Genomic DNA, 24,284 nt, shown 5'->3' with positions numbered 1-24,284 from the left:
CAGATGAGTGTGTTGCCTCCCCCTGCAACCGTACCAGGCCACATACTCTCGACATTGGGAGGGTGCTTTGCCAGGGGGGACCCTGACAATTCCTATATTAAATAATAATTTAAAAAAGTGTCCATCTAGGTCGTCCAGCGATGTAGTCAATCATGATGAACGACAGTCGCTGACTCGCTGAAATGAAAAAAAGTCCTGACGCCGCTGAACTCCCGCTGCAAAATGACAGCTCTGGCCCGAATGTAAACAAATGAGCGGAGCAAGTCATGACACCATGGGACTCGCTCTGTCTATTTGTTTACATTTGGACCAGAGCTGTCATTTTACGGCGGGAGTTCGGCAGCATCGGACGGGATGGCTGGACTTTTTTTATTTCGGCGAGTCGGCGGCCTTTGTTCATTGATGAGGATCTACATCGCTGGACGACGTGATTGACCAGTGGATTACATGGATGGACACTTTTTTTTTTTCTAAGGAATTGTCTAAAACTGTCTTGTGTTCACAGGATCTTCTCAGCGAGTCACAGGACCCGCTGAGAAGCCCGTCGGCAGTGCAGGACCCCCGGACCCTGCTCTGTCGCATATTTGACCCGGGGGATGCCCAGGATCGGACCTCACTGAGCCCCCCCACAGCCACAGGCCCCAGCAGTAGTTCCGCCCCTGGACAGGGAGCCGCAGCAGAGGGATGAAAGAGCCACATGCGGCTCCGGAGCCGCAGGTTGCTGACCCCTGGTCCAAATGAATGTGCAAAGTGGGTTGATCCCTTGCAAAGAATCAGATATTCTATTTTACTGCTCTAAGTAAACTAAACTGTGGAAACATCAAAGATAATGGTTCTCTCAAAATAATGGTTTGTCGCTATGAGCTACTGCACACGTAGTGATGCATTATTTATTTGGAATCTATGTATGTCTACAAAAAGTACTTCCGTAAAAAGTATACTGAATTCCTACGTGTTAGGTGTGGGGAACCACAGAAACAACCAGAACCTGACCCCTAAATTGTGCCAGCCTACATAAAAGAATATGAGGATAATGTAACCTATTCATAAATCCATGATACAAATACTTCCCAAATAATCAATCATAACAGCTGTTTATTGAGCAGGTCTGGACCTCACACAGTTCATGTGCATCAAAATGAGCTGTCTAGCATTCCAAACATGTGCCCAGTCCTGCAGGCTGAAATGGTATATTAAGCTGAAATATTAAAATGTAATATGAGTGGGTTAACAGGTGTGTTTGCAATGCACGTGTTTTGTTTTATAAGTAATCTTTATTATTTCTAGAGAAGAATTTATACATATACAGAACATCTATACTGTGTTGCAAAGAGTGCATTATTAAGTACAGAATATAACCGGTTCTAAATGTTTTTCACAAAAACACATTTTAAAGAGAATGGGCATCACATTAATAATAGTCATTAGATCTTAGGAACATTTGAGATGTTGCAATTAATGCTGATATTTTAGTAATGTCACTTAATGACAGGAAAATAAATGATATTTCAGTGTTTTATATTTATGACCCTGTAAAAAAATACAGCACTTGGGCTCAGAAAAAAGTGCACATCCATCACTTGTTACTCTTATTTAATCATCTGTCGTGTACTGTAGCTGGAGATCCAGATTCCAGAAACACCTAATAAAAAAGCTGCTCGCTCTATTAGTGCGTCCGTTCCATTGAAAACTATTTTCCCGGCCGTCTGGATCTAGTGAAAAAGAAAAAAAAAAAAGATTTTTAGTCTGCCGTGCACATTAGCACTTAAAACATTGCATAATATCGGAAAATTGTATATGTAGCCATCACTCATTTTTTTTTCCTGGCATTAAAGCATGGCGAAGCAAAGTATGCATGCTATAACTGTGTTTTTATATAAGGTTTGTACTGAAAGTCAACATAAAAAGTATATAAATGCTGTTGCCACTACTCTGTACTCATACTCCTGGACCTTTCTGCTGCTTTTGACACAGTTGACCACCCACTCCTCCTCAATGAACTCCAATCCCTTGGCCTCCGAGGCTCTGTTCTCTCATGGTTCACCTCCTACCTATCTCAGCGCACCTTCAGTGTCACCTATAACTCTACTTCATCCTTTCCTCTTCCTCTATCTGTGGGGGTCCCCCAAGGCTCTTTTCTTGGGTCCCTTCTATTCTCCGTCTACACATCCACCATAGATCAGTTGATAACCTCCCATGGCTTCCATTACCATCTCTATGCTGACGACACCCAAATATATCTCCTAGCCCTGTATGTCACACCACTTCCTCAAACTAAATCTGTCCAAAAATTAGTTTCTAATATTTCCTCCTCTCTGTGCTCCCTCCCCCGACTTCTCCATCACAATCAACAGCACTACAATCAACCCCTTCCATCAAGTCAGGGTGCTCAGAGTAATCCTTTATTCTGAGCTCTCCTTTCAGCCCCACATCCAATCACTATCCATATCTTGCCGACTCAACGTCCGTAACATTTCCAAAATTTGTCCCTTCTTAACTAATGATACCGCAAAGTTTCTAATTCACTCCCTTGTAATATCTCACCTCGACTACTGTAACTCCCTCCTTGTTGGCCTACCACTAAGCAGGCTATCCCCCTTTCAGTCTATCATGAATGCTGCTGCCAGACTCATTCCCCTTAACAACCGATCAGTGTTCGCCACCCCCCTCTGCCAATCGCTCCACTGGCTCCCACCTCCCGAACATCTAAAATCCAAAATACTAACAATAACCTACAAAGCCTTTTAAAAATCTGCCCCATCCTACCTCACCCACCTCATCTCAAAATATCACCCAAACCATCCCTTTCGCTCTTCCCAAGACCTCCTGCTCTCCAGCTCTCTTGTCACCTCCTCGCATGCTCTTCTCTCAGATTTTTCCAGAGTGTCTCCCATCCTCTGGAACTCCCTACCCCAATCTGTCCTCCTATCTCCTACTCTGTCCACCTTTAGGTCGATCCTTGAAAACTCATCTTATCACGGAGGCCTATTCTACCTCGATATAACAGTACTTTCAGTTCTTCCATTAAATCATCCCAAACAGTTATTACCTTTTAAGTCACTTGCCCCTCCTACTAGATTGTAAGCTCTCACGAGCAGGGCCCTCCTACCTCCTGTACTGAAATTGTATTGTTAATTGTATTGTCTTCCTCAGTTTTCTAAAGCGCTGTGCAAACTGTTGGCGCTATATAAATCCTGTATAATAATAATAATAATTTATAACAAAAAAAAGTAATTTTAGCACATTTGAGGATTTATTGCTGGCTTTAATATACTCACATGTTCTAGCAAGAAATTCTGCAACTCCCATTAGATGTGCAAGTTCTTTGCCAAGGAGGAAATTCTCAGGTGCAGTGACCAAAGGACACTGCTGAGGGTGCCATATCCCATGCAACAGGCTGCCTATAAACTGACCCTGGTGCAGATTTATAATACAAGCAGCATACCAGTTAAATAAAATGGGTGGTAAGGATTTTGGAAAGACCTGTCTACAAATGGTTACCATTGTTGCAATAAAGAATCAGTTGGGGTTTTATTGACAGTTTTAGAAGATCATAACTGGATGAAAACTGAAATAGAAATGGTAAGTTCTTTAATATCATTAGATTATAAAATGGCTTGTATAGCAGGTGTATGTGTGTTTTAAAAGCCTTCAAATTAAGGCTGTCTAGTTACATTTGTTTCCTAGGGAGAGGGAAAGTATTACTAAACTTATATATCCTCATCACCCGGGTGATGCAATGTAATGGATAAATAACTCGCATTCGAAATAACTCGCATTCGAAAAGTTAAAGTGTCTATTCAGCTCACACTGAACCCAGTGGGGAATGGTTGGAACCCATGTTGGGTTTTAATTGTTGTAGAGTTTGCAGCAACTCTTTATTATACATCAGTAAAGAAAATCTGCCCTAGATGTAGTTCCCAAAACCCAGCCTCAGGCTTCAACACTTAGAATGATGTTATGCACCCCACACATGTCATGCCCTGCTATAAATGTTACGGTTATTTGCATTCTTGGCTTGGCACATACACACAAGACAAACATAATACTTTCTGGTCTTTTCTGGCATATAGCAGAGAATCATTCTTAGAATCAGGACCTGAGGAAAGGCCGTGGAAATGACATCTAAAGCACATTTATTCGACTGCATTACAATCACAGAGTTGCTGCAGGGGTTTAGCCAGGAGCAGACTCAGGATAGTGCACTAAAAGGTTCACTTATCATTTAAGCAAAAAAGAAAAGGTTATCTTAATCCATTTTTTTTCCAGATGGACTGGCCTGAAAAAACCCTTGGCAGAGTAAATTGATCTTTCACAAAGTTAACAATGAAACATTTTGTCTAATATTATATGCCATACAAAAAATGTCAAGCTTAATGTAAAAGTCTTTCTAATTTCTACAAATCTCATTTTATCCCTGTACCAAATAAAGTAATATTATTATTCTGCCAGCCTGTGGCATAATATGTACTACTGCAGTCTGCTGCATTAATATTAAACATGATTTGGATTAGATAAAAATGCCCATGTCTTTTTGAGGGTCATTAAAATGGAAAACTGACAATCAGTCTATTATATATAATACACTGATACAAAACAGAAAATCATAGATGTGCAGCAACCTAAACAGACAGATAGTATGTGATAAGATTCCAATCTTCTTGTTTCTGATGGCACCATACAGAGTGGATATGACTGGCTAAAACAGAGATTTGTTAACAGATTATTTATTAACTGAGTGCATTAGTAGCATTTGTTCTATATGAAAAGTTAGAAAATTGTTTTTTTAGTAAAACTAAATGTTAAAAAGTGTTTAATGAAAATCACAATTAAAATGCAGTGCAGGTAGCAGAGAAATTCTCTTTTTTTCTGCAGATGTCGCTTCTTTACAAGTGACAGGAACTTCAGTTCACCCCAGTGTAAATGTGATTGTCAAGTTGCATTCATATTCAGCTAGTAAAGTTAGAGATACCATCATACCTGCTATGCTGCCTTCGTTGAATAATGTTCTGTGCTGCAAATCATATTTTAAAGAAACTCAGAGGGCATTGAATTAACTTCACCTTTGCATAATAAATTATTGTTCTTTCCCTGCTGGAACAAATAAAATGAAACTTCTTTGTTGAACACATACCTGCAATAATCGGATGTATCCTGGGGTAATTCTTCGGTAGCACAAAACCATGTTCACAGAAAACTTTTGGTGCTGAAATATTTAAAATATAAAAACATTTAAAATGATACCAGGGATTGCTCAGAGATGTTGGACTAGGCAACAGAAACAAATTCTATCCTGCACACGCACTGTACTCTGACCTTCCACTGTACTGCACATAAGCCCTTTATGTCTCAATGTCTTCCAGGTATATAAAGCATATGCTAAACCAAATTGCATAAGCTGTCACATGTTATCAATAAGAAAGGCTTATGTGCTGGCAGAATACTTCAAATGCCAAGCCTCAGGCAGAGTGCCTTCATAATATTATACATCTGTTTGAGACTAAAATTCGGCAGCAAAGGAAATGAAGATCTGATCTCTTTCATATTGCACATGTCAGTGGTGGTGAACATATTTCAAGTGGAAGGATTTACCTGATAACATTATAAATGTGTTCAGGGCAACTCTATGCTGAGCTTCCTGCAATCTGCTCAGATTACCTATACTGCACCTAATTATGTTAGTGCTAATACCTTAATGAAAGCGGTATCAAGTACAAAGTTGATTTAAAAACACATTATGCAATCTTAGTTAAAGTGGGACTCCAGGCAGAGTTTTTACTATAGTTGTGGAAGAATGGGGTAGGGAAGAATTTCAAGCAGGTTATTGCTGTCTTTTTTCTCATTGAGCATATTTCTAATAATGTCTTCACATCCTGATCAGGGTCACTTTCTACAAGGAGTTTGCATTTTCTCCTTGTGCTTGCATGGGTTTCCTCCAGGTACTCCAGTTTTCACTCCCAAACTCCAAAGACATGCTGGTAGGTTAATTGGCTCCTGTCTAAATTGGCCCTGTATGTATGCATATGGGCTAAGGATTGTAAGATTGTAAGCACCTTGAGGGCAGGAAATGATGTGAATGTGCACTAGGTAAAATAAAGCGCTGCGTAAATTGTTGGCGCTATAGGAATACCAATAATAAATAAAACAAACAAATAAATACATTTCTTCTGCTAGACACAAAATAGGAAATAAGATGGAATCTCCCCAATGAGGGGAACAAAATCAGTTTCTAAAAGTTGTAACAGGTATTTTTCCCCTTGCCTCTTGTTTCAGTGACAACTGTTACATTTAAGATTGAGTCCTATTTTGTATCACTGTGATGCCATATTGCGGGTGCGTTGTGGTAGGGCAACTGATCCATTGAAATGAGCTGACTAGTGCATCTAAATCACACTCAAAGATGTGCATGCACATTTTTTTTTAAATTGCACCACAACACTTGGTAATAGGTTACCGTGTGTTGTGGTGTGATGCAACATACATGCGATGGGTAGCTGTGTTGGTGTGCCTTAAGAATAAATAAACATGCAATCTCATGTGATGCGGGATGCTCTGGCATTACATGGGATTTGAATTAGGGCTAAAAGAAAAGTGAGGCAGGAAATGAGGAAGAATCTCTGAAAAAAAGCCTTGAGAAAGAAGGCCTGCCTTGCCAAATAGTTTGCAATAAATGGGCTATATCTCATAAGGAATACTTCCCTTTCTTCATGTTGAGCCACTAGTGGTGCCACCTCTGACCGGCACCACAGAATTTTGGAGGCTAGAGGTTTGTGTGCGGGATGTATACATCTTTTGTCTCTGAAATTAGGATGCAGATCTCAATTAAAAAAAACAACAGGTTTTCTTACCATTCCCTGCTTTAGCCAAAGCCAAAATAAGGAGCTCCACTTTAAAGCAGATCTTATGTGAAAATGCATGGTCCACTTATGTTGTAGCCCCTTGCCCACTTAATAAAAAAATGTGAAGAAAAAGTAGGCAAGAGTGACCTCACTGGATATTCTTCTTTTGAGAAAGCGGACATATCCTAAATCCCAAGAAAATGCACTTTTGTGCAGTGCTGGAGCATACAAATGTGTGATTTGGAATCCTGAGATTTCCCATGATCATGTGGTAAAGCCCACTGATGACACTGGTGCCCACAGGAAGCAGCTATAAGCCGACATTCTTCATCACTTATTTTTTATGCAGGGGGTGGGGAAGACTGCAACATAACTGGACCTTGCATTTTCATTTAAGGACCGCTTTTTAGTGAATATCACTCATCATGCAAATTTGTTTTAGCCAATTCAAACTTTATAATATTAACCATAATATTAACCATAGTTTAGTATTTGTTCATCCAATCATTTGTTATGCTAATCCTTTTTTCTTTTTGCTATGATGACAAATATGAGACTGACTCTCACCCTCTTCTTCCTTTCACACACTGCCAAAATGAAGGAAGCTTAAAGCAGAACTCCAGTGAAAATTTTTATTAACCCTTGTAGTGGGGCAACAGGTTAAGTGCTCGTTTTGCCTAGGGTAATGCAAATAGTTATACCTTAGAGCACCTACCTGATCCTCTAAGCTGGCCGGCTCTTAGACTTGGAGCCTTTCTCCCCCTCCTCTGCAGCAGTCTGAGGTCCCCGAGTCATCACGTTCACCATCGCTGCACTGGAGGAGGAGAGAGGCCAGAGGGAGTGGTGTAACAGGCAGCCGGCTTGGATGATCAGGTGAGTAGAACTTTGCTATTTTTGATCCTAGAAGGTTTGTTTTAAAGTTAAAAAAAATTAACAATCAACAGAAACTATTAGGATAAGCCAATTGGTGCCTCTGATACTCCCCTAAGCAAAGATGCACAAGCAGATGTGCTGGTCACTTGTAGAAAAGGTATGTAGCCTCTACCACCCTAAGTGGAGTGGCTACTAAAATTTAGTGTTGCTAGTGTAGTGCCCCACCGTTGGGCGCCAGACTTCCCCAGTGCAGAAATATTAAGAGAACAGGCTGACACTGGACAATAGAGCAACAGTGGAGCCGCCGTGATTCTCTGAGTTGTCCTGCTGACACAAATGTTTTATCTTTTCAGCATCGAGTACAGTTTCAAAAAGTAAGTGAACTTAAAAAACACTTTGGAATTTATCAAAACTGGAGCAGACAAAATCTGGAGCAGTTGCCCATGGCAACCAATCAGCTTCTCTCTTTCATTTTCAAATCTTAACTAAACAAGCAGAAGAGAGAAGCTGATTGGTTGCCATGGGCAACTGCTCCAGAATTTGTCTGCTCCAGTTTTGCTAAATTCCCCTCTTTAGCTTTTATTATATGAAGAGAAATCAAGAGCTGTTCTGGGATTATTAAGGTCGCCGTCAGTTCAGATTAGATTCTATTTGCTGTTAAAGTTGTTTGCAGACATACTGTAGGTCTCTCTGCAATATATTTACATGGCTCTCCGGGGTGCTTTCTCCTCATGTAAGCTCAAAGCTGCTGGCAGCCTAGCAGGGATGAGTAAGGGCCGAGTAGTCATTGTAATGTCAGATCAGCGTCCCCTGGTTACTTGGTAACCAGGGGACGCTGATCTGTCATTGCAAGTGGCCGGAGCCAGCTGTGAGATGATGGCTGGCTCCACCCAGCTGTCAGTAGCAGGCTTTCAGCCGGCCAATGCCCGGCCGTTCGGCCAGCTTAGGCTTTCAGCGCGGCTCAGCCAAGCCGAGGCATATGCGTTCGGCTCGACTGAGCCGCTCGGCCCACTTCGGGAGCTGTACGGTTCTACTGAACTGAAGGGCTCCAGTAACCGAAGCTAGCCAAAGGATCAGCCGAAGCTACGGCTGGATCCTTCGGCAGCTTTGTGAACAACCCTCATAGTTTATATAAACATCATAGTAAGGCAAGAGAAGACCCTTTAATTAATTTAAATAATAGATTAAATAAATAAGAATATAGCAAAATGAGAATGGTGTTGTTAGAACCTTGAAAAATAATCTCTTTACTAATGCTTTTATGGGTTTTAAATATAAGAGGTGGTGCTGAAAAGCACTATGGAGATTATGCAGATAGAAGAAACATTGCTCTAAGCCACATTTATTATTAGAATTTAAAGAACAATGTTTTTGTCAATAAAAAGCTATGAAGTAAAACTTCTGTGGCATTTTTTTCAACACTTTCGACAATTAAGTGACACCAATTAATAAACGTGTAAACAACAAGCTGACGCTTACTTCTATAACAAAGAGTTCCACCAGGTATTCTGAATTGCTGTCCAATTTAACATTATTAACTATTTTGTAAGGACAAGGCTTATTTCTTACGTTCTGTAATGTAATTTAGAAAACCACTAAAGCCATCAGGTACACTGGCTTTAATTAGCAATATTGTTCAACAGATATTGCACACGAGGGATGCCAAAAATGCTATTATGACCTTGTACTTTTAATGCCTGGCTAGAGACTGGGAAACGTTTTCCAATCAGATGCATTTAAATTGTGCTGTAAGTGTTACATTTCAGGAGAAGCCTTGGAAGGTTCTATTAGGGGAGGATGTCCCTTCCTCTTCCCCATTAGTCAGCTGAAACACATTTAGTTATAGGACGTCGTATAATTATATCATATAGGTGGCCCTCTTTTTTAAACATTTGGTGTGTACTCGTTATAATCCTCAGTAAAGCAGTTTTGGCTTGCATTAGAGATCTTCTATCTTTATGTTTGTTGCCAAAATACCCTTGGTTATTGTTATGCTCCTCTTTAAGGTAATCTTATAGCAATAAAGTAAAAATTCCCACGACTCCTGGAAAAAAATCTCTACAGCGGAGGCAATAACCCTTCACTGAAAGAAAGATTCTCTAAGAGCAGTTGTTCAGCTTGAATCTGAAAGAGCACTTTACATCCTGTGTGGTTACATGGATGTTTATTTTCTTGCCCTTTATAGCCATTTTCTTTAGTCACTGTTATGAGAAAAATATGATAAAATTACTATAAAGGGCTTATGCATACAGGCCTTGTTTGAAATGCACATCAACTACAGGCTAACAAATTGCACTCGGCTTTAATGGAATAGTACACATGACTGTTTAGAGGCTGCATCGTATATTATTTGCGCCAAGTTTCTTCAGATGCAACATGTCCTAACAGGGTACATTTGAACTACAGGCAAAGCAGGAGATACTCGTTTTTCTTGTGCAATGCTGCTTTTTTCAATTGAATCATCATGTGATGAGACAAAAAAAATCTCAGGACCCTGTGGGGAGTACCTTAGAGAGACATGTATTCTAAACCAGGGGCGCCCACAATTTTTTGTTCGGAGATCTACTTTTCAAATGACAAGCTCAATGAGATCTACCAACGAAAAAACACCTGCATTCAGGGTGGGTGGAGCATGGGGGTGCATTGAAGTCAATGGCACCGCAGCCACGCCCCTCACCCGCAGTGCGATCGCCCGCACCACATTAGTGCCTGCGTTCAGGTCCAGTGCGATCTGCAAAAATGCTGCAAGCACTATTTTTGCAGATTGCACTGGACCAGAATCCATGGCTGCGGTGCCATTGACTTCAATACAACCCCATGCACCCTCCTGCCCCTGAGCGAAGGGAGTAGGCCGGCTTGCATTCCAGAGGCGCCGGCCTCCTGTCCTCCTGCCTCTAAATGAATGGAAAGCAGAGGCTTCCCATTCATCCAGAAACTATTTACTATCATCCAGTTTCTGAATTGGGAGGAGCCTCTGTACAGAGTGCTACTCATCATTGAGAAACTCATGAATGAACAGGAAGTGATGTAAAGCACTTCCTGTTCATTCATAACTGGGGACACATAATACTATGTAAAGTCCATGGTCCCATTGCACTCCTGACCGCCAAATCCCTTCAAGAAGCGGGTGCTGTGGTAGTCAACGGGTGGCAACCGTTATAATCACAAGTAGAAACAGGGACACCGGCACTCCAAAATGATAAGCAAACGTCTATTTATTGACGTGCAGCACGTCAATAAATAGACGTTTGCTTATCATTTTGGAGTGCCGGTGTCTGTTTCTACACATAATACTATGTCCCCCCAGTTATTTACAAACACTGGAGTGATCAGCTGATTGCTCCAGTGTTTGTCCTGCACAGCGGATTGGCACATATCGCTGATATGTAACGATCCTCTGACGCTCGGCCACGCACACACGGGAGCTCAGCTTCTCCTCTGGATCTCGGCAGCTCTCCCGGGCAGAGGCAACGGGGGATCCGAAGAGAAGTGAGGGAAACACTTCAGCCACGGGGGCCGGGGACGGAGCTGCTGTCACAGCAGCATGTGCAATGAGGAGAAAGAGAGCCGCTGGCTGTCAGATCCAGGCCGAGTGGCTCTCTTAGCTGCAGCGCTTCGTTCACTTCTCGGATCCCCGCTGCATACAGATGAGGGAGAGCAGCTGGAATCCAGAGAATATCCATGGCAAGAGGACAGGACATCACGATCAACCATGGATCGCGATCGACCTAATGGGCACCCCTGTTCTAAACTGACCAGTACTTCACAGAGATATGAGTTTTGTAGCTTGTATATGGTAAGAGTGGGAAAATAAATCAGTAGGAGTACTGCAACGTTGGGGGATAATGCTGTCAAGTAGACATGTGCACCAGCAAAAAATTTGTTTAGTTTAGTTTTCATTCGGATTTTGCATTATTTCGTTTTTCGTATTCGGGTCCAAAATTAAATTTGTTTCGAAATTCGCATTCGGACGAAATTAGTTAGCGGTAGTCCGGTCGGAATTTCGCAGCAGCAAAATGACATTAGGGGGAAAAAAAAAATCAATTTTTTTTAGTTTGCAGAAAAAAAGCGTTTTGGTTCCCCTCAATTCATACCAGACCCTTTAGGTCTGGTAGGAATGTTAGGAGGGACCCCCCCCCCCCACATAAAAAAACCTACCCCTGCACTTATAAAATAATACACTCCCCCCGTACACATAACTTAAAAAAACTACCCCTGCACATATAAATGAGACCCCCCCCCCCCCCAAGTTAAAAACACAAAAAAAGTGCGTGGGGTTCCTCCCAAAATCCCTACCAGTCCTTTAGGTCTGGTAGGAATCTTAAGGGGAACCCCAACCCCCAAAAATGAGTGAAAAAACGTGGGGTCCCGCCTAACAGTCCTACCAGACCCTTGATCCGAAAAAAAAGTCAATTTTTGACTATTCCTTTAATTAAAAAAAAAATGGCTCCATCCATGTAATCCAGCATCCAGGTCCCCACAACCACTGGGTCAGGGTTGTGGGGAAGAGGCCCGTGTCCCCATCGGCATGGGGACACCCTCCCAATGCCGAGGGCACGTGGCCTAATAAGGCGCAGTGAGGGGGGGGGCTCGATTTTTTGGGGGCTGAGGTTCCCCCTTAAAATTCTTTAGGTCTGGTAGGGATTTTGGGGTGAACCCCACGCACTTTTTTTGTGTTTTAACTTGAGGGGGCCCCTCCTAGCATTCATACCAGACCTAAAGGGTCTGGTATGGATTTTGGGGGGAACCCCACGCACTTTTTTTTGTGTTTTAATTTGAGGGGGTCCCTCCTAACATTCCTACCAGACCTAAAAGGGTCTGGTATGAATTGGGGGGAACCTCTTTTTTTTTCATCTTCTGCAAACTAAAAACAAAAAAATTAGATTTTTTTTTCCTAATGTCATTTTGCTGCAACAAAATTTCGTCCAAAAACGAAATTTGGACCAGACTACCGCTAACGAAATTTCGGAAATCGGGAATTCAGATTCGTTTGCATTCATTTTAGCTGTAATTCGGATACATCCGAATCTCCGAAATTTCATCCGAATTTCGTTTCGGAACGAAGCAAATCGCACATGTCTACTGTCAAGGCAGGGAAACATTCACACTCTAGCTTTTACATGGTTGCGTACAGTTAGCATGTTCGGACACACAAGCCTAATATAGGTTGACCTCACCTCAGAAGTACCCAGCAGGAAAGAACATTACATACAATATCAATCATGGGTTTAATGTTTTAATGAAAATTTAATGGAAATGCCCTGAAGAGGAAATTAAGTAGACAGTGGAGAGTCTCTTGCTCTGATAAGTCAGTTTGTACAATGGCAAAGAATTGGTAATCGATACATTCCAAAAAGAAAAAAAAGAGTTGGGAGTTTATACCTTTTCCAATTAAGCACTAAAAGTGCTAGTTCTAGTCACATTGGTTGAGGCCAGGGGATCGACCAAACCCAAGTAAATATATCAGGTGACACTTAAATGGTAGTGAGAGAAAGTGAAAATGGTAATTATCACCCAAAAAAGTCTTCTATTTTCTGACAAAGCCATACGATGTGTAGGTATCTGCTTGGTGTGAAGTGCATCGCCAGCACACCGCAGGGGAGCTGTTGAATTGCTTCAGTCTTTTCAAAGTTACATATGTCCTACGAAGCTGCAGGGAGAGGTTGGCAACAAAGAATGAGCAAGATCTTAAAACTCATGCCAGTGCCTTATTTCTGACTTAGGTTGCCTTTAAGAATAAATGAAGTACAGTACGTGTGCTGTCTTCCAGGACCTTTTGGGGAAACACTCATCAATTAAAACTCATCAAATAATCTATGTATATTTTACAGCTGGCAGCAGCAGACCAAGCTGCCAACATAACCCTTAATAAGATCCATAATCAAATCAAGGAACAGTACAAACTTGGTGCAGTATGCTGAAAAGCCAGAATCATTTAACTGTGTCAGTAAGTAATGGAACGAGCTGGCAATGCAGGCATCAGGAAATAGAGCTGATTCTATAAATCAATAGGTCTTTAAAGCAGATGTCTAAAGACTGTACAGAACTGACAGATACCCGCTAGATTTCTCTGGATGAAAATAATAGTACAAATTACCTTGCTAAAAGAATGTGAATAGAAAAAATCTGCTACCAATATTTTACGTCAGCACATAATTCCTAGTTTAAAGAACATCAAACATTTTATTAAACCTTGCAGTGCGGCTACCCCCGTACAGCAAAGGGTTACGTGCTCGTCTTTGCCTGGGATAAAAAATAACAAAGTTATACTCACCGGATCCTGTGAGCCTGACGACTGTGACAGCACTCTCTCCAGGGCCAGATTCCCCACAAAGCCACCAAGGCCCGGCCTCGGGGTGGTAGGGAGCAGAGGGGTAGTAGGTGTGTGGAATCCCCCATGCAGTTCCGGGTGCCGGGCGGTAATTTGCTTTCTACATTTAGCCCTGCTTTGAGAAAGCAAGGCTAAATGTAGTGTGAGGAAGCCGCTTGTTCGTTCGTTCGTTTGTCTCCCCCCCGCACCTATCTCTCTCCTCGCTGGCTCCGTCCTCTGGGCTCGGCCGCCGAATCTCTCTCCTCACTGGCTGCCGTGCCATGAGCAGAGTGGCAGGGTTAAAGTTAACCCTGCTGCTCCATGTAAACAGTGAGAGGGGAGAGCAGTCTTCCCCTCTCAGCTGTCACAGGAGTTCCAGCACAGTGCTGTGCTAGAACTCCTGTATTGGAGGTGACAGTGTCAATAAAGAGAACCTGTCACCTCCAAATGCTATCACACAGGGGCTTGTTAGCTCCTGTGTGATAGTGATAAATTTAAGTGAAAACAAATTGGTAAAAAAAGAATTAAATAAATATAAATAAAAAAAATAAGTAAAAAATTGAGTAATCTCCACCTGGGCCAATCTGTTGCACTTTTTCCATCTGACCACAGAAAATGTGCAGATAATTGTAAGGTTAAGAGAAAGGATCGGGTGAGTATAACTTTTTTATGTTTTACTCTAGGCAAAAATAAGCACGTAACCCTTGCCATGTAAGGGTTAATACCATTTATACCCAGAGTTGTTCTTTAATAGCCTTGAAATCCTTATGGGCTAATGGCAAGTCTCATTTATCTTTAAGGAGATGAAAAAACACAGGGAGTTTTATAACACATCCCAGAAGTGTAACGAAAAAATAAACAAAAATGTGGCAGACCAAAATAAAACAGCATGTCTGAGAGCTTGGCTCAGGATCAGACACATCGGCAGGCAACTTGATCAGAACAGCTTTGGTACATGTTGAAAATTTTAGACATATTTACATGCCAAATTATAAACAAGGTCACATTTTCCACTTCATGCAGATTTCAAATCTGCTTTTGAAAATGGAATGCATCCTGCTGCAGAATAGGTAAACATGTTAAATGCTCGATTCCTATTGTATAACAAAGGCAAATAGGATACACAATGATAGTTTATCTCAGTAAATGGAATTTCCTACAACCTATGCTGAGGATTAGCAGAAGGCCAAGGGATTGTATTGCATACTTACTGCTTATGTCTTTGTTATCCCAAATTATGATAAAACAGATATTTTCCTTCTCATAGAAAAATGAATTTCATGAGGTTTGTATGAGCCAACTGTCTAATCTTCTACACGTTAATTAGCTGAGATACAGTATTGGTCATTGTAAAAGGCTAAATTCATATTTAATGATCAGATTGCAGGCCACCCCGCCCCCCCTTACCTGAATCGTGGGGCTGTTCTCCCTACAGGCTGCTGCTCGTGTTTGAAATTGCTGTGTCTGTATGTTGCTCCGTCCACACAAGTTTCACCTATTGATATTATCTGCGAATGGAGAAACTACCCATCAGCCACCGCACCAGAGGGACTTGTAGTTTTAGAGGAATACAAGTGTGGCAACGTTAGCGCACTTCAGGTCCATTGACACTTCCTCCTGTCCCTGTTACTGCATGTCCATACCTTGGGACGGACATGGACTGGAGAAATAGTCTGCAGGAGCCAGAGCGTTGTACCGGCCATCTACTGAACATGGTTGCAATGGTTTACTGGCTCCTATGCAAATAATAATACACCCAATTTTTTTCTTTTATGAAGAAGTGTGCATTTATTATTTTGTCTGCAAAAGGTGGAATCATCCTTTAATAAAAGGTGCAAAGTTATGACATATAAATGACCCAAAACAGATTTCTAATGGCTCTAGTTTATTTTTGATTGCTCAAATTAAGTTCCTTGTTTTCTTTTTTTGTAGCATGCAGAATTCCCACTTTACTGCAGGCTGCGGCTTAACAATTTGTCTCTAGTGCCAGCTGCAAATGATGGCTCATCCATCCAGATACAATGGGATTAGAAACACCTGATATACGTTTTATATATATAGTGGAGAGCTTATTAAAGAAATATGATTTCATTCTAATGCAGAAGACATCACTAAGCATTTGCTCAGCTTGACCCGCTGTAACAGCTGAGGGCACCAGAAGGAAAATCATTTTGACGGGCTTCATAGTAGTTATACAGCTTAATTGTGAAGGGACATTGGTGGAATGTTACATTCACATATATTCATCTTGAATAAAAGGAAAGAAAGAATACTCAAGACAACAGTTTAGCATGCAATGGCAATATTATGTAGAAAATGTAGCAGAGATAACTGGACTTGGTGTGAGACCAGCTGACAATGACATACTTGGACAAGATGGGTCCTGGACCAAGTTGCACTGCTTAGCTTAACGAAGACCTTTACCCCCTTTCACTAAAAATCACATCAGCATACAGAGCTTACAATTATTAGTTAAAGAAACGTGTTTTTCATTTACGTTGTACTTACAATAGAGTGAATCTACTTCCTGGTCCAGTTTTGCCACAAACAATGTACGTGCCGAAGCGTTGCATCCTGGGAAGGTTATATCAGCAGAGTATTGCTGGGAAATCTTGTCTCTAATCTCATAAGATCTCAGGGAAAGGCATTTTCCTCCCCTGAGATGATGTGTATGGTCACATGTCCTAGTCACATGTGCCAGAAATGCAGGAAGTAAAAGGAGAGCTAGTAATCTGGCCTTAGTAAACATGGCCACTGTCAGAATACTGGGGAAGAAAAGAGAAATAAGGTATGCAAAGAATACAAAGCCTGCAATTATCTAGAAGTATGTGTTTGTAGATTGTCATTACTAAACATTTCTAAAGGTGTGTTTGTTGTTATGTTAAAGATATGGGTAAAGGTCCTCTTTAAGAGTGGTCTACAGGGAGGGTTGTCTGGATCACAAAACTGGCAACAAAGAATTACAAATCCTTTATCAGGTAAAACAGTTCACGTATATCTATTTAATTTCTGTTTCTAGTGGTTTGCCTGGACTTTAGCTTTAAACATAATCCCTAAAAATGTAGCCCTTACCTGAAGGTAGCCCTAAAGATGTAATGGCTGCTTTCTGTATTGGCTTTTTTCCCTTTATTTTCACCTGGTGATCTTGTAGCAACACACTTACTGTCCCAGGGTGACAATGCTCACTCACTGTACTATATCTAAGGAGGAGCAGCATTATCACCCTAGGTTGCTCACCCCTGATTTGTACTACAGAACATCTCTAGTCTCTTCATCTTCATAATATAGGGGGATATGATCTGTAATTTGCATGGCTGCTTGGGATTTGCAAAGGAATTTGAGCACTCACTGAATTTCTGACAGGATCAATCAGTGCCGATACTTGGCATTTTCATGAGAACTACCAGGGTTGCAGAGGTTGCACCTGGCACCTAGCTCTGGCGCTCCACCACTGTACTGAAATCATTAGTCTGTATTGTTTTAGAAAAACTGTCACATGACAAACAAAAATGTATCAGTACTTGTATCTGTGAGTACTTGGACAAGTATCAGTACTTGTAAAAATGGTATCGGTGCATCACTTAAACATATTTAATTAAAAAAAAATAATGCATTAAAATGGAGATGTAAAATCCCAGGATCTCCGTGTGCTCCTTACAAATGACAGCTGCCTCCTAACTTTTGAATTTTTCTCTAGTCTAGTCCTGGAGCTGGAAAAGTATCTGTACTTGTAATTGTACCGAGTACGGTACTTGGTATCTGAACATCCCTAGTTTGCACTTATGGAAAAATAACACAGCACTTTCAATTATATATACTCTATTGAGCAGACCCAGGGGGAGCAAATAAGAGAAATTCATTGTTAGCGGTTAACACACTTTAATCGGATGCCTTCAGGTTTCACGATGAAAGAAAATCTCATGCTGATAATACTACTGATACCAGATCAGATTTTTATAAAAAGTCCACATCCAAATATCTGTACTGTATCAGACCAAGATCCAACAAGTTAGTAATTGATGTTTCATAAGCATATGTTTATGAGTTCTTATATATTTTGCTAAAACCTTCTCTGTTTTCCTTCATGTGCACTGAACTGATATCTCAAGCATTTGCACTGGAGCTGAGGAGATTTTAGCAGTCCAAATCAAGAGAGCATCCTAGGTGGACAAGGCTGCTCCTCTATAGATATACTACAATTTGTCAGCACTGCCATCCTAGGAGAAGTTTGTTACTGGCAGAATCATTATGTGAATATAAAGGAACACAATGCAGACATCACATCTAAGGATTGGTAAATCTGTAAAAAAAAGTCAAGGCAACTGGACTTGCTGTATTTTTCTTGAAGACGTTTCACTGGTCCTCCAACCAGCTTTCTCAATTCAGAATTACTTGTACAAATATTCTCTGGGAATAAATATTGTGAATGTTGCTCCAATCCACATCATCTGGTAGTCAAAACCAGGTGTGACTAACTGCTTGTGACTAACAGATTATGTTGATTGAAGCAACATTCACCATATTTATTCCCAGAATTTTTTTTGTACAAGTCATTCTGAATTTAAAAAGCTAGTCGGATGACCAATGAAACGTCTTCAAGAAAAATACAGCAAGTCCAGTTGCCTTGTGCATTCAGTTACTCTGTGACCCCTATGGGCTCCAGTGTCTCCAGGGCAGTCTTGTGTCCCCTGCTGATCTCCAGAGACCCCGTGTCTCCCATGTGACTCGAGTTCCGTGCATTCATTGAACCCAGAGAATCCTGTGTCACCCCATGACCCCTGTGACTCCATTGTACCCAGAGCAGCCTGTGTCACCCCGTGACCCCTGTGTCTCCATTGTATCCAGAGCATCCTGTGTTACCCCATGACTCCATTGTACCCTGTGCATCCTGTGTCACCCCATGACCCCCGTGTCTCCAGTGCAATCAGAAAATCCTGTCACCCCATGACCCCTGTGTCTGAAGTGCAATCAGAAAATCCTGTGTCACCCCATGACCCCTGTGTCTCCAATGCAATCAGAAAATCCTGTGTCACCCCATGACCCCTGTGTCTGCAGTGCAATCAGAAAATCCTGTGTCACCCCATGACCCGTGTCTGCAGTGCAATCAGAAAATCCTGTGTCACCCCATGACCCCTGTGTCTCCAGTGCAATCAGAAAATCCTGTGTCACCCCCAAAAAAAAAAATAAAAGAAAAAAAAAAAGTCCAGTTGCCTTGACTTATTTTTTACAGATATACCATGACCTGGATGAAGGAGAACCTTTACAGACATAAGGATTGGTAAGCTGAAATGTATTTAAAAAAAAAGTTTTGGGGTTTACATACGCTGACTTCGGCCTAGCAGATATTTAGATGTACTTTTTTAAATTCCTGACATTTAGCTTTTCTGATTCCGTCATTTGATTAATAAAGGGAATGTATTGTTTTTGTATACACTGCGTGCACAATTATTAGCCAAGTTGTATTTTTGAGGATTAATTTCACTATTGAACAAATACAATGCTCTCGGTCAATCCAAAATCTTAATAAACCTCAAACCTGAATATATTAGAAAGTAAAAGTGAGGTTTTGGCTTTCTTAGGAGAATATCTGTGCACAATTATTGGGCTACTATTAGTGTGCAGGAATATTATGCAACTGTCACGGATTGGGGCTCACGGTTATAAACTGGAATATGGAATGTGGACCCTATCTTCTACACTGGCAGGAACACCTAGAGAAAAGGGTGCAAGCAGTGTAGGCTGACAACTACCATAGCTAGAGTACAAGCAGGGAACAGAGCAGGGGAACTGAATGAGGCAGTGGAAGACAGAATAGGCTGGTAGGTCAAGGTACTAGGTAGGGTGCTGAAATGCTAGGTAGGTGGCATGGGGTACCCCAGAATGTGGAATCTAAGAACTGGCCGGTGTTTACCAGCGCTCCTGATGGTGGAGGTGAACTTGGCTGCGTGCTGACCCCAGGCCACAATCTCTAGGTTCATCCAACTCAACTAACAGCCAAGAATGGTGGACAAAGCCAGAGTTCTGGACAGGTTGCAGACACAGATACAATAGACAAAACAAAGGCCAGGGACAGACAGATGAATAGGACTTCCAGGGACAAATCAAAGGATAGGGAGAAACTGAAGACTGGGATTTCAAGGGAATGTCCAAAGGATAGGGACAGACTGAAGCCTTGGATTTCCAGGGACAACTCAAAGTTCAGGGCAGACTGAAGACAAGGATTTACAGGGACAAGTCAATGGTCAGGACACGGATAAACTTCAAGACATTCAGGTTCAATCACAAACAGGGGCTCGGCTACTAGCTTAGGAAAGCGTGCCGTTCACTGCCCTGGGTTTAAGTAAAGTCCGCAACAGGGAGGATCCACAGGATTGGCCACAAGCAGACTGCACTGATTGTCCGAGACGCTGCATAAGAAAGAACAGGAGAGGTCGGCCCACGCCTAAAGCTGCCAGACTGGTGCAAGAGCGAGTCAGGTTCAGAACACATGCCTGGAGGACTACAAGGAACAGCACAGCCCTGTATGCCTGCAGAACCCAGGGGTAAGAGGTCTGCATATACTGAACTGTGACAGCAACTAAATGGAAAATGAAAAATTTCCCATCTCACTTGTTTATTTACATCTGTTAAAGTGAGAATAATAAACAAACAACTCAAAATTTACAAATAAACATTTCTGACATTTTCAAAAAACAAAATCAGTGACCAATATAGCCCCCCTTCCTTTCAATAACATTCATAAGCCTTCCATCCAGGGAGTCTGTCAGTTTGTTCATCTGTTTACCATCAACTTTTTGTGCAGCAGCAACCACGGCCTCCCAGACACTGTTCAGAGAGGTGTACTGTTTTCCTTCACTGTAAATCTCCCGTTTAAGAAGGGCCCACAAGTTCTCAATAGGGTTTAGGTCAGGTGAGGAAGGGGGCCATGTCATTATTCTTTCATCTTTAAGGCCTTTACTGTCTAGCCACGCAGTGGAGTACTTCGATGCATGCAATGGAGCATTGTCCTGCATAAATATCATGCTCTTCTTCAAAGATGCAGACTTTTTCCTGGACCACTGCTTGAAGAAAGTATCTTCTAAAAACTGGCAGCAGGTTTGGGAGTTGATTTTGAGTCCATCTGCAACCCGAAAAGGTCCAACTAGCTCATCTTTATTAATACCAGCCCATACCACTACCCCACCTCCACCTTGCTCGCATCTGAGTCGAAGTGGAGCTCTGTGCCGGTTACTGATCCAGCCATGGGCCCATCCATATGGTCCGTCAAGAGTCAATCTCATCTCATCAGTTCATAAAACCTTTGAAAAATCTGTCTTTAGATATTTTTTGGCCCAGTCTTGATGTTTCAACTTATTTGTAAGGTTTCAGCCTTCCTTACCTTGGCCATGTCTCTGAGCACTGAACACCTTGTACTTCTGGGCGCTCCAGGAAGGTTGCAGTTCTGGAATATGACAGCACTGGAGGATAATGGCTTCCTGGTAACTTCATGTTTGATTTTTCTCAAGTTAGATCAAATAATCATGACCAGGTTCTGAATAAAAGGTACCACACCCCTAATGTATCAAGTAAAAAAATAAAAAGAGAGGAGGTGGAGCTTTTTAGGTACCAAGTGACAAAGACCCAAAATTACCAAATGATAAAAAAAGGGTATTTAATTAAACAAAGGTTAAAACATTTTTAAAAACATAACTGATATGTGCACATTACAAAACAGAAAAAGAAAAACGGATGTATCGCCAAATAACCATTGCAGAGTTACAATGTGAGGCTAGATGGCCATGACAAACATAATTGATATAACATGTTCTCATGTACAGATGCCTCTTCTTATAGCAGGAATGGTTATTCTCAACGTAATTCGCGCTCCAATCGGTTCCTCAGGGGATACAGGAGATCGCTCCCAGACCAGCAGAGCAAGGGCCCGAGCATGCCCAAGGACAGAGAGGACCTCCCAATAGATGGTGGGGAAAGGGTGATAAGCAGACAACGGTCAAAAGCTGAAGGTTATCAAAAGAGACTCCAAACCTGGGGAGCCACAAAGAGCACAGTCCGCAATCACCTCCGAGCCGCCAGTGTCCACGGGGTCGCACCTCGACGGCCACCTAAAAAAGTATTTACAGCTCTTGCCGTCACTGACAGCTGGTATAGACCGGGAAATCCCGATTTATACCGGCTTTTTTTCTAACGTTTCAGCAATAGAAACATTAAGCTACATGTTTCTATTGCTGAAACAATGTTGCAGGCTTCAGATCATTGTGGGAACGATCAGAAGCCTTTAGTGACCTCTGATCCTGAAATGCTGCAGGATCAGTGTTACTGAGGTTATTAATGGCTGTTCTTAAGTTTGAAGCAGCCTGATAATAACCAAAAAGTTATTAAATTCTCAAGCAGTAATAGTGAGATTCATTCACAATGACTGCTTTATATAATTAAATTAAATAAAAAAAATTTAAAAAATTGTGAAAAGTGTAAAAAAATAAAAGTAACTAATAAAAATGATATATTGAAATATATTTTTGTACTTTCATGAATATAAAAATTAACCCCTTATAATGAAAATGTGCAGCTAAGCTGCAGATTTGTTTTTCACCCTAAGGGGTGTTCAAAGTATATTGCTGTCACTAGGTGTGACACTTAGTGACAATGACATTGTATGCCCAGTGACCACTTTTAGCAAAAAAAGATTAAAATGTTAGGTTTTAGTTTTAGGCTGAGCAGTACAGAAACATTTCTAAAATTCTAGGGATGTGAGGTTTTTCCAAATAAATGAATATATTGAATGCCTTTTTTAGCTGTGCTATTTTTTTAAAAAAATACTACAAATCAAAACTGGGGAAAAAGTGTTTTCTTTACGTTTTTTCCCTCAATTTTAATATTGTATTTATCCTAAGTGAAGCATTACACATATGGGATATAAATATATAGCCCTATCTGTCCTCTAAAAAACAATATATAATATGTGTGGGTACACTTAGTAAGAAAGTACATTACTGATGTGGAAGAATCACGCAGCAAAAATGTCAAAAGTGCGTCAGTCATTAATGAACAGAAACTAAAAACAAGCTCAGTCATGAAGGGGTTAAAGTGTATTTCCACTTTTGCAGTCAAATTTGAGAAAACCCCTCTATATGTTTATGTGTATCTATTCACATAGCATACCAAAAAATAATTTCTAAAAATATATTTCTTACATTTTAGATGTTTTGTTGCAGCAGGCAAGATGGCTGATTTCAAGTTTTTCTCAGCTCTTCACAGCGATCTTTCCTTATAGAAAGACTTAAAGTGACAGTAAATACACGTTCCCGTAGCCAGTTCTCTATCCACGTACACACCACCTCATCTATGCCCATAGCCCTCAGCTTGTGTAGCGAGTTAAATCTTATAAATACATTCAAGTACCTGAACTATTAACAAAAATGTATCTTATTTGTGTATCACTCAGCTATAGATCCTCAAATCATCTCTGGATTCATGCTGACACTGTCCTTCCTTCTAGAGGGTGGCTACTTTTGTTCCTCATGGTCCCTGTGTGTGTGATAAGGTAGCCACCGCTCCAATCTCACTCCCGTGATGGGCTACAATCTCAATACAAATTAGTAAATTAAAAGTGAGATTGTAGTCCATCACAGGAAGGAGCTTGGAGCGGTGGCTACTTTACAACACACGCATCTTAAACTTGCCAATTGTTTGAAACTTTGTTTGAATTCCATTTTGATTTAACATCTGATTTTGGAATGAATGCAGTTTCCAGAATGAACACTGCATTAACTGTAATAATTTTGTCCAATTTAGAAAAAATTTCCAACATGCTCCTTAAAAATTTGTTTTCACTGTGGTTGGAATTGATCATCGATTTGACCCCATCAACTCCTATAAAGTAGAACAAACATTCCAAAATGTATTTTGTTTGTGTATACCCTACTTTAGGACTGAAATTGGAGTTGTGTTTCTCTTATTAACATACAAAGGAGAAGCTATTGATGTAATCCTTTAACCATATGTTAGAACAGGCAGTGTTCAAACGGACTTCATAAATTATAGTGAACAAACCCCTCACAACCAGTCCTAGCATTATAAAGAAGGAGTAGCAAGTAGAAATGTTAACTCTCAAGAAACCATGAATCCATAACCAAGTAAAAGCAATTTAAACTGCAAGAAGCATTTGTATTTATTTATTTAGTGTATGCTATGTGAATGAGAACATGTAGGAAATATAAAATAGGTGTGATCCCAATTTGGCTGTGAAAGTAGAAATACACTTT

General features: G+C 41.0%; 1 protein-coding gene across 1 annotated transcript in view; it reads right to left on the bottom strand.

The window, feature by feature from the left end:
• Positions 1-1,428: 1,428 nt before the first annotated feature.
• Positions 1,429-24,284, bottom strand: part of ERICH1 (glutamate rich 1) — an 81,552-nt gene continuing 58,696 nt past the window's right edge. Inside the window, exon 8 of the mRNA XM_018574887.1 lies at positions 1,429-1,712. Coding sequence (XP_018430389.1) covers positions 1,594-1,712 — 119 coding nt within the window. The 3' untranslated portion in view covers positions 1,429-1,593. The remainder of the gene's footprint in view (positions 1,713-24,284) is intronic.

Source organism: Nanorana parkeri, unplaced genomic scaffold, assembly GCF_000935625.1.
Source record: "Nanorana parkeri isolate BGI_ZX_2015 unplaced genomic scaffold, ASM93562v1 scaffold51, whole genome shotgun sequence".
Lineage (NCBI taxonomy): Eukaryota > Metazoa > Chordata > Amphibia > Anura > Dicroglossidae > Nanorana > Nanorana parkeri.
This window is presented reverse-complemented; position numbering and strand designations above follow the sequence as displayed.